General features: G+C 39.8%; 1 protein-coding gene across 1 annotated transcript in view; it reads right to left on the minus strand.

Annotated features, from left to right (window-relative positions):
- Positions 1-1869: 1869 nt before the first annotated feature.
- ift57 (intraflagellar transport 57 homolog (Chlamydomonas)) overlaps positions 1870-12128 on the minus strand; it is a 29000-nt gene continuing 18741 nt past the window's right edge. The window contains exons 6-12 of the mRNA XM_023977452.2: positions 7332-7342; positions 6595-6696; positions 6413-6484; positions 5104-5235; positions 3594-3656; positions 2986-3052; positions 1870-2371 (exon numbers count right to left, since the gene is read on the minus strand). Of these exons, the coding sequence (XP_023833220.1) occupies positions 2193-2371; positions 2986-3052; positions 3594-3656; positions 5104-5235; positions 6413-6484; positions 6595-6696; positions 7332-7342 (626 nt within the window). The 3' untranslated portion in view covers positions 1870-2192. The remainder of the gene's footprint in view (positions 2372-2985; positions 3053-3593; positions 3657-5103; positions 5236-6412; positions 6485-6594; positions 6697-7331; positions 7343-12128) is intronic.

Genomic DNA, 12128 nt, shown 5'->3' on the forward strand with positions numbered 1-12128 from the left:
TCTCTTTTTTCTTTTCCTGAGTAAGGCAGCTCCAAAATGCAGGTGTTTCAGCCTAGCTCAGTGCTTTCTGTGGTGGTGCTGCAAGCCAGCAGAAAATACAGAGCGTTGCGCTGTGATTGGCTCACTGTTCTATCACTCATGGGAACACTACGTCACCTCCAATTCTAAAGGTAGAGCTCTAAAATTCTAGCCCCTTGGGTGCTGCCATAGAGTTACATTAGAAGTGCCCTTCCAAGAAGGCTCCAGGTCATTTGACACAGATAAAATGGAATCAAATCACATTATATCTACAGTAGCTTTGATTGGACTGATCATGTCAACATCTTACTTTCAAAATCTTAGCTGGCAGTCATCATCATGAATCAACTCGACAATCTACTGACAAATYGTTTTCAATCCTTGTCATATGAAGAGAAATAATTAAGATAAATTATAGATAAAACGTATCGGTGCTCATCAGCCATTGGACATAAACATTACACAACCAGTTGGAAATCGCAAATTCCACAATGAGTGGTTTGCAAAGCAATCATTAGCTTTTCATTGGAGTTGGCCATGCCGTCAATGAAGCATGATTTGTGCCACCCTCAAAACAACTGTTAAATCGGAACTGCAAAATCTGACTTTTGTGAGTTCAAGACAACTGGGAACTCGGGAAAAATGAGCTACGACTGGGAAAATACGTTTTGAACTTTCATCCAAATTGAAATTGTAAATCGGGAACTCGGGAGCTACGACCTGAAGATCAATGAAGTCATCATGATTCAACCTTTTTGTTGTTGTTGGAGTTCCCAGTAAATGCCAGACTTTGATGACAAAATTTCCCCACGAAGGACCGCCGCGCCCCCTTCCTGTTCAAGTGAGCACAGTCCAAAACCAAAAATGTATTGTATGCTGCTGCATACATTCTGTAATATACCAGGCAGATACGTATACTGTAGCTAAGAAAGTAATACGTGTATGTTGTGTATTAAGCTGTTAGTAGCCCATGTGCATCACCCTAATAATTTGGTCTATTTTCACCTCTTAAATTTGCCTTCTGTTCTGACTTGGTGGTACACATGCAGCCTATAACCTGTTTTTGAGAAATGTAATCATTGAAAATTGTAAAAGCTTTCATTGTCTGCTTATACATCTCCTTTATTTATCCTATGGTTCTGACTTGGTGTACAGGGAGAACACTGTAAGATGGCCCATGTTCTGAATTCTGTCGCTGTACATTTCAAAAGTGCTGAACAAATAGTTACACTATGTCTGTCCTAGCTCGCTCATTGTCTTAATCGAAATTACGGATGGCCTCTTATCCGCTTGTCGTTCCCTTATGCCATAGCTTGTACATCTCAATTGTCAGTAGAAACCACATTTGTTTAAGCGTGTCAGCCATATCAGCTATGTTTTTTTAAAGAGGCTGAATAAACTGTTTCGCTGCCAGACAAGGCTCCGCTGATAGCCAGGTGTAGCAGTGGTAAGGTGTTGGGACTCTGCTGTTGGGACAGCTTTATGTAGGCCCTAACAGTTTTGTCTTCCACATTTAACCCAACCCCTCTGAATAAACCTGCTTAAAAGTTATGAATTCCAAAGTTACTTTTGGATTTTTATATTCATGTTTCATAATGTACCCTGACATAGCACACATTGCTGGCAATCAATCTCAGCCGACTGTGTAACTATTTCCACTTTTCTATATGGAACAATTATTTTAGTTACAAATGGCTGGATGCATGTTTCATTCATTCATCCTCATCAAATCCACGTAATTATACAACTTCTTATTTGTAAAAAGAATCTCAGTTTAATTATCTCCATTACAAATATGGCAATTAGCAAACTTAACCCTGCATGTAAAACATATGGGCATTCAAATCTGTCTTTTATAATTCCAATGTATGTAAATATTGAGAAACTTTAATTCAACCACACCAACAAAGCCTTAAAATGCAATCAAAAAATGATTTGAAACATATGACAGTCGATGTCAGAACAATACAGATRTCTCTCTATGTGTCTGCTTAAACAGACCGTTTAGAATAATTTAAGGACTTTGGTAAATTGGCTGTAGTCAGGATGTAATCCACTGCTTGCCTTCTCATAGCAGATGCCATACCATGTAAATAATATAATTGTACAGGCATAATGTATCGGTATATAAAGTTCAGTAAGCTAATGATAGATAATGCCATACTGTGTATATCTCAGTATGCGCCGATGGCAGGCTCTGGGATATTGGTGGCGTGCATGTCTCGAGTCATGTTGGACTTCTCCTTTAGCTTGGCCTGCAGTAGTGTGTGCTCCACCACTCCTATCCGAATGTCCATCTGAACAATCTCCTGCTTGAGCTTGGTCAGACTCTGCTTGATTTTCACCACCGGGGCTGTAATTCAAGAAGCTCAAAAGGGTAAGAAAACGAATAATATCAAACATTTTCAAAAACTATTTGTCATAATCATTATACATGGATAGATTCCAAAATATATCATGTTTTTAATGATCTAACAACTTGATTTATAACCTTTCTTCAATAGATTCAATGATAAGAGAACTGTCACCATATAATGTATTTTAAATCAAGAACTGTTGCTTCACCCATCAAGACCCCAAAAAATGCATGGGTTTGCAAAGTGCCCAATTTAAAAAAAATATATATATACATTTAAGGTACTTTCCGATTATATTGAACGACAGAGGATGACAGTGGGGAAAGGTAAAGAGGCGGCGTCAAAGGGCAGTAGGCCAGATTCTAACATATACCGACACCGTAGACGTGTGTGCCGGAGGCTGTGGCATTACTGYTAGACCAGCCAGGCCACAGCAAGGTGCCCAACCTAATGACGTATGTAACACAATAGGATGTGACATCCCCTCTGACTTTTTCATGTGGGTATTGCGTCATATTCACTATTTTGTCCAGCTTGCAGTGGAAAGGGCTTAAAGCTTATAGTGCTGTGTAGATTCCCTAGTCTGGTATGTTTTCATTTACAGACTCACCTCCATCAGACATACTGCTGCCCTTCTCCTCCATTTCCTGCTTCACCTTCTCCAACTCCTCTGTGATCTAGGTTAGAATGAGACAGCACTGAGATAGTTGACATCAAAACTCATCTGTCATCTATGGCACTAAGAAGTATCTACAGAGGATAAGCGATWGGCAGTATTTTTTGCATGTTATTTTGGCATTAATACGTGCCACATTTCAGTGTGCAAACAACGTACAAAAAATATATATCATTTGCAGTGGCGGATATAGGTATAGGCGACATGGGCAGCCGCCCAGGGCGCCCACTCCGACCCACAGTCTCACACGGTGACATGATATCATTGACGTGACGTGCAAATGAGCATATTTACAAAGGATAAGAGATAGGTAATATAACATATATGGCCATTTAGAACTATATCATGATGTTGGTGTAAAATTATTACGTGAACAAATTGGGAAAGAATGACAGGTCCAAAAACCACATGCCCGTAATGTGAATGAGAATATTTTTTTTTAGAATAGCGTGAATGTTATGAGAATGATTGGCTAGGGTTGAGAACATGGTACGAGAATGACCTGCATAATGTGGTTTACTGTGTGTGATGTGGTCACTGACCTCAGCCAGAACTCTGGTCCTCTCTGTAACTCCACCACTTCCCTGCTGGTAGCACTCCCTTGCCTTGGAATACAAAACGGTCAACATGTCTGTATGCTTGTCCCTCCACCCCAAATAAGCCAATTAGTTGTGCCTCTGCATTGCTGACCAACGCATACCACAGCAACAAAATACTGTATACTAGTATTGGATATTCTATTTTATAAACTTGTTGGTTCGAGCCTTGAATGCTATTTGGCTGAAAGCAGTGGCATATCAGACCGTATACCATGGGTATGACTAGGGCTGTGCCGGTCATGAAATTTGGTCAGCCAGTGATTGTCAAGCAAATAACTGTCAGTCTCATGGTAATTGACCGTTAATTAACATAAACACATTTAGCATCTCCTGGCTTCCACACATAGCCTTACAAGCCATTTAAAAAAAGTATATAGCCTACACCTTCACAATAAATACATTATTTATTTTAGAGCACTCTAAAGAAGCATGATATGAAGAACATTTTGTCTATTTCAGAAGAAAATATCAAACTCTGTTGTCCTTATGTTAGGTCCTGATGTGRCTATGCCAAATGGCTGACGGCTACACTTGTTCATTTAGCAAATAATATTTGCTTATAATTCCGTGGCATTATTTTATATTATTTTATAGTATGAAGAAAACAATTGAACAAAGCTGAATAAAATATAAATATTTTCTCTAAACGATTTGAGGGAGTGCACACATGTGGCTATTCTGTGTTGAGTGGTTAACAAAGAAATAGGTACTCCTATATCCTTAATTTAGAGTTATTTATTTAGTTATTTAGGAAATCTGTCCTTGGGTCTGATGAGTCTAAATTTGAGATTTTTGGTTCCAACCGCCGTGTCTTTGTGAAAAGCAGAGTAGGTGAACGGATGATCTCCACGTGTGGTTCCCACCGTRWRSMWKGRAGRRGKKKKRWKGKKKYTTKKTKGKKRMMMSGKYMRKWAWTTWWTTWRRAMYYMARGKMMMMYTWAMCMRSMWKGSYWMCACAGCATTCTGTAGCAATACACCATTCCATCTGGTTTGCGCTTATTTGGACTATCATTTGTTTTTCAACAGGACAATGACCCAACACACCTTCAGGCTGTGTAAGGGCTATTTGACCAAGAAGGAGTGATGGAGTGCTGCATCAGATTCCTTGGCCTACACAATCACCCGACCTCAACCCAAAATGGTGGCTACTTTGAAGAATCTCAAATATAAAATACATTTTGATTTGTTTAACACTTTTTTGGTTACTACATGATTCCATACGTGTTATTTCATAATTTTGTTATCTTTACTATTATTCTACAATGTAGAAAATAGTTAAAATAAAGAACAACCCTTGAATGAGTAGGTGTTCTAAAACTTTTGACCGGTAGTGTATATTTGTATGTTAAGCTAACATAATATAATTTTAATTTTTATAATAAATAGTGAAGTAAAGTACAGATACCCCCAAAAACTACTTTAAGTATTTTTACACCACTGTATGGATGCTTACCTCGCTGAGTTTGGACTGGGCGTTGCGGTAGTCCTGGATAAGGTGTTCCAGTTGGTTGTTGATGTATTTCTCCCTGCTGCCCACCTTCTCCAGGGTCTTACCGATCTCCTCCTGCAGCTTGTCTAGGTAGCCCTACCAAATAGGTACACATAGCAGCTTTCGCTCTATAATACATTACTAGCATACTAAATGTAAAGTAATAGAATGACATGGGAGGTTGGCTGTGTGATAGGTGCTAGTCTTGTCAGACAGTGAGACTCAGATAAAGTAGCTTATTCAYGGGTTGCATGTTTCGTCACAATATTGTTTTGAACATTCGTTTTGGACTGATGCCSGATTAAGCATTCTATTCAATGCATCGTCAATGAGCGCTGATAAAGATCATCAAAAGCGCATTACAGTGGCTTGGAAATACAATGACATTCAAAATGAGTCAAATAATCAGTGGGGAAACCTTTTGATGTCATCAGATTGACTTTAAATGCAGTATAACGTTAGCTAGCTAGCTAAGATTGAGGGTAGACCACCAGATATTTACTAGCCATTTCCAGCTATTTCTACGAATTTTGCTAGCTAATAACAACATTGCCATCCATCTGTCTAAAGTAAATTAGACGACATGATAATGCTGGCAAAATTGTTTCCTACTAAATTTTTTACTACTTTAGCAACTACTTTATTTCCACACACTATAGTTTAATTTAGACTAAACAGTAGTTAGCCTTTGCCCAGAATGACTGGGCTTTTATCCACTTTAGGGCACCACTATGGCGCCCCCGGTAAAAGGCGGCTTGAGAATGTTCATAACAACGGCATGACGCAACCGAGCGAAGGTGGCGCAACCTATGAATATGTTTTCTTTCTTTAGCTGGGCTTGATTGAGCTTACCTGGCATAATGGAACCGACGGATTCGTCACAAAAGTGCCAAACCCACACACCTGGCACTCCCTTCAGTCTCAATCAAACACTCAAAGTATTTGAAAGAAAATAAATAATTGTCTATTTGAACCAGGTTTGGGGCCAATCAAATTAAGGCAGTGATTTGAATTTAAAAAATAAAAAGTGGAACAACTTTTGAAATAAATAGCTTAGAAATGTCAGTTTATTGAGAAGCTATTGAAAATGGATGCCCTTTAAATTATTGAATGGGAATTTTTGTTTAAGTCCTGAATTTGAATCCAGGTCTGGTGAGAGGGCCATGTTGCTAGTCTAAACAACATGTGTCTTACAACATCTTTCTAGATGGTATCAAAGTGATGTAACCTAGACAGAGAAAACTGAGTCCAAGTGTAAAGGACTAAAGTCCACCTTGGCCTCCTTGAGAGATGATTTGATCCCGTCTTTGTGCTGATGCATTTGGTCCACGTGGATCCTCCAGTCCTAGTAGTGGACATAGTCTTGTTACAAACACTCATGTTTTAGGCTATTGCCCGGCCCTGCATTGATTTTGAGAGAGCAATGCCAGAATTTACAGCTGTAGCAATCTTTACCTTGTGGTCTGTTCTGATTGTGACCTTCAGTTGTGGGAGAACCCGCTCGACCTCTAGATTCCATTCGGCAGCGTCCATGTTTGATTCCAGTATATTGTCTGGCTTTGAAGATAGTCTGGTCTCCTGAGAGAGGGAAGGGGTTAGCGTTAGGAATGATAGTATGTACACCATGAGGGAATGAGCAAGAGCAACAAAAAAAAAGGTAAACATGTATTTTATATTTGTTTGAGTCCACTGGTGACTAGCCTTTCTACATCAGACAGGGAACGGCATAAAAATAAAAAATCTGATTTTAAAATCAGCAGTAGCCTACATGTAGCCTAGTATTAACCACACATGAAAAAGACAATACAGCAGCACATCTAATGTATGTGTAGTAACAATGTATCCACAATGTCCAAACAGAACTCTTATTGGGACAGTAAATATGTACACCATTACAGTTCATTGTTCGTATCCAGCTATTAGCATAACGTTACAGCAACTGCAACTCACACTTTGATTGGTCCTTGATTTAAGTGCCTCTAGATCCATGACGTTTTCTTCCTCGTAGTCGTCTGGTTCCTCCTTTATTAAGRGATTTATTTATATTTTTAAATAGACATATTTTTAAAAAGTGATGAGTACAATATATACAGATAGGCCTATCATCAGGGGACACTTCGATGGGGATACCCACTGTCATCTCATCTTCCACTTTACTGAGAGTCAGCTCTGCGTCATCCTCCATCACAGACTCTTCTTCCATCTCCTCTGTAGGGTAGTTTGGTCTGGGAAAAGACAGGGGAATAGGGATTGCACGAGGCCAGCTATGTTMAACTTTTTCATTGGTTGCACCTACRTCACATCACACCATTGTTATAAATGTTCTCAAGAGGCTCTCAGCCATACTAATGTTGCATTCAAAACAACTGGGAACTTGGAAATCTCAGACTTCCGACTTCAGTATGTTCAAGACAACCTGGAACTCTGAATAAAACAATATTCGACTAACGATCTCCGACTGGGAAAAATTGTTTTGAATGGTCATACAACTTGGAATTCCAAGTCGGGAACTCGGGCGTCTTTCTAGAGCTCCAACTTTCCGACCTGTATCACTGATGTTGTGACGGGGGCTAATGACCATTTAGCCTAAATTACAGCTTCGAAATACAATGACATTTGTGGAGTAATGTTTCCATAGCTAGTAAAAGGCCTTTTCACACTGACATTGTTCTTAGCCCCAGGCTAGACTGGCCCTGGGCTAACTTAGCCTGTGTTCAAGCATTTGGTAACCCGGGGCTAAGCTTTAGCCCTGGGCTAAGGATTCACACTTGTATTCCAAAACCCTGGGCTAACGGATAAAACCCAACATGCGACCAACATTTTATCTCTGATTCGTGACCAATGCTATAAACAATAACACATTTATTAACACATTATTTCCTCATGCTTCTAGCCTAGCATTTGATTTCCAACAGTGATGGTTTGTATAAACCTTGCCTTCTACCTGTCCAACATCGGAAACAATATTTCACTTTTGAAATTCGATCTCACCCCTGTACAGAGAATGCTATGAACCAAAGACTTTTCTGATTCAGACGAAATCATGCAACAATATTATTAGCATGGATATATGCAATTAAATGTCAATAGAAAAGCTACGAAAATTGAGGAACATGGAGCGTTTGCTGCATTTCCAGCTGTAGGGTTTGTAGTTTTAGTTGGCTAAGTGAGAAGACTTTAGCCAGCCTGCATAGCAACCATTTTTGATAGACATAGCAACCAACCAATGTTTTTGCACTGATGAAAGTATATTGTTTTTTGGTCCTCAGATGGAAGGATTAAATAGTATGAATTTACTTGTCAAAATAACTCACAGAACACATTACAGGCATCACCAGCATATGTAAATTAGGTGAAAGTGCTGCTTTTGTGATTGGACAGTGAGCWTTATAGGCATTGTTCTTGACCCCCACTGGCTATTTTGGCAACGTGTTTTTGGGGCTAACCCCGAAAAGTCGGTGTTAACCYTGCTCTGGAGCAGAGCCAGCTAGCCCTGGGCTAAGGTTGGTGCTAGCACACTTTTGAATGTGCAAGTGTGAACACTCACTTAGCCCTGGGCTAAGGGAGATTTTAGCCCTGGAGCTAAGGAGGCTCTTAGCTCTGGTCTAAAGTGCAGTGTGAGCACACCTAAAGTTTGACAAAAAATACCTACCTATGCGAACTTTAGCTAGCTAAAATCCAGTGCACTGTAGCTAGCTAACGTTCTAATCAATGTTCCCTCTAAGTTGTATGCGCGCAGCTACCCGGGACTGCCTCGCAGAAGACATATCAGCCTGCGCAGAGTAGAAACTTCAAATCAATTTGATAGTTTTCCCCTTTAGTTATTAACACTATCAATGTTTCCCTTTACTGTGGGAATTGTGATCAAATCAACGCAATATTAGCCRCTTTCAAAGGAACACCAAAACAAACTATGCAAGATATATTGTTTTAGGCAGAAGGCATCGGAGTAGGATTCTAATGCATTGACAGGCATGACTCAGCCTGTACTCTACACAGACCAGTGCTGCATGAACAATCAGAACTGCAGTAGGCCGATAAACAAATAGACCATTGCCATATATGAGTCTGCTGCCATATATGGATCTGTGCCATTCACTTTGAACTGGACTGTGTTTACAGCATGAGTGGTTGTGAGTAGGTGAACCTGTTTTGATATCAAAGCGAGAGCTGCATGTAGCCACTTGCGCACATTTGTTCATATCCTTCGCTAGTTAGTGAGTTATTAGCCCAGTTATAGATMATTTGTAGTCAGCAATGGGGGAGTGATTGCTTCCTACAAGAGCACAAAACRTGCACATTGCAAGACCTCTTGAAAGGCTTGTAAAATGGCTTGCTTAATATTAGGCTTTATTAGTTGAGKGACAACCAATGTAATTTGCTTGGTTACTGTTATTAAATGCACTGTTGAAAACTGTGTTTTACTGGAATAAAAGTAGGCTAAGCCACCAGAGACAAATCTTTTCTGGCTATAGCCTATGCTGATCAGGGCTTACATTAGATTWTATTTTGATTGTTCAGGTTCACCATCAGCAATAGTTTTGGTAGTTTTGCTTGAAACAATCAGTGCATATGGTCATGTTTAGATATACAAGGTAAAGGTGATAATTTCATAACGAGTACAGCAATCACTTTAGGGAGTCGCACTGCATGGCCAAAGCGGGAAGAGCTGAGGAGCTCACTCCATAAAAACTTCAAAACTGTCAAATCCATTCGACTTTGAGACGGGGGTGAAATTGGCTATGTTATAGAATTTTTTTTAAAGATAAATATTGACACATTACGAGCGCCAACACTTTCAAACTGCCAAAAGGACAAGTTAATTAGTGGGTAATGGTGATTTTAGATCAAAAGTGGAGGGACAAAAGGCATACATTAACCAGTGACATATACAATGCAGTTTGAAAGTATTTAGACCCATTCCCTTTTTCCACATTTTGTTACGTTACAGCATTATTCTAAAATGAATTTAATAGTTTTTTCCTCGTCAATCTACACACAATACCCTATAATGACAAAGCAAAAACATGTTAGATATTTTTGCACATTTATAAAAAAAACGTTAAAAAAAACTGAAATACCTTATTTACATAAGTATTCAGACCCTTTGCTATGAGCCTCAAAATTGAGCTCAGGTGTATCCTATTTCCATTGATCACCCTTGAGATGTTTCTATAACTTGATTGGAGTCCACCTGTGGTAAAATCAATTGACTGGACATGATTTGGAAAGGCACACACCTGTCTATATAAGGTCCCACAGTTGACAGTGCATGTCAACGCAAAAACCAAGGCATGAGGTCAAAGGGCAATTGTCCGTAGAGCTCCGAGACAGGATTGTGTCAAGGCAAAGATCTGGGGATGGGTAACAAAACATTTCTGCAGCATTGAAGGTCCCCAAAAACAGTGGCCTCCATCATTCTTAAATGGAAGAAGTTTGGAACCACCAAGACTCTTTCTAGAGCTGGCCGCACGATTAACTGAGCAATCGGGGGAGAAGGGCCTAGGTCAGGAAAGTGACCAAGAGATGGGAAAGCCTTCCAGAAGGACAACCATCTCTGCAGCACTCCTCAGTAAAAAAACACATGACAGCCCGCTTGGAGTTTGCCAAAAGGCACCTAAAGGACTCTCAGACCATGAGAAACAAGATTGAACTCCTTGGCCTGAATGCCAAGCGTCACGTCTGGAGGAAACCTGGCACCATCCCTTCAGTGAAGGACGGTGGTGGCAGCATCATGCTGCGGGGATTCTATTCAGCAGCAGGGACTGGGAGACAAGTCAGGATCCAGGGAAAGATGAACAGAGCAAAGTACAGAGAGATCCTTGATGAAAACCTGTTCCAGATCGCTCAGGACCTCAAACTGGGGCGAACGTTCACCTTCCAATAGGACAACGACCCTATGCACATAGCCAGGACAACGCAGGAGTGCCTTTGGAACAAGTCTCTGAATGTCCTTGAGTGGCCCAGCCAGAGCCCGGACTTGAAAACGATCGAACATGTCTGGAGAGACCTGAAAATAGCTGTGCAGCGACGCTCCCCATCCAACCTCACAGAGCTTGAGAGGGTCTGCAGAGAAGAATGGGAGAAACTCCCCAAATACAGGTGTGGCAAGCTTGTAAGTTCATACCCAAGAAGACTTGAGGCTGTAATTGCTCCCAAAGGTGCTTCAACAAAGTACTGAGTAAAGGGTCTGAATTATTATTATGATTAATTATTGAATGAATTATGTAAATGTGATATTTGCAAGAAAATCTAACAACCTGTTTTTCTTTGTCATTATGAGGTATTGTGTGTAGATGGATTACTTTTTCTGAATACTTTCCAAATGCACTGTATAAACTAGATAACTGATAGGGGGCACTGTTGAAGCCACCATTCCGCCGCCTCCCCCACCTTTGTAGAAAATATTTTTGAAGCAATAGAAATGAATTTATTAATGTCTACATTCGTTTTTTGCCACATGTATTCTACTACAGATACATTCATGCGAACTTTTGAAATTATATTATGTTAGCTTAACATACAAATATACACTACCGGTCAAAAGTTTTAGAACACCTACTCATTCAAGGGTTTTTCTTTATTTTTACTTTTTTTCTACATTGTAGAATAATAGTGAAGACATCACAACTATGAACTAACACATATGGAATCATGTAGTAAAAAAAAAAAAAAAAGTGTTAAACAAATCAAAATATATTTTATATTTGAGATTCTTCAAATAGCTTCACTATGCCTCTATAGCTTTGCACACTCTTGGCATTCTCTCAACCAGCGTCATCTGATGCAGCACTCCATCTCTCTCCATCTTGGTAAAATAGCTCTTACACTGCCTGGAGGTATGTCCTGTTGAAAAACAAATTATAGTCCCACTAAGCACAAACCAGATGGGATGGCGTATCACTGCAGAATTCTGTGGTAGCCATGCTAGTTAAGTGTGCTTTGAATTCTAAATAAAATCAGACAAAGATACCAGCAAAGCCCCCCCA

Source organism: Salvelinus sp. IW2-2015, linkage group LG32, assembly GCF_002910315.2.
Source record: "Salvelinus sp. IW2-2015 linkage group LG32, ASM291031v2, whole genome shotgun sequence".
NCBI lineage: Eukaryota > Metazoa > Chordata > Actinopteri > Salmoniformes > Salmonidae > Salvelinus > Salvelinus sp. IW2-2015.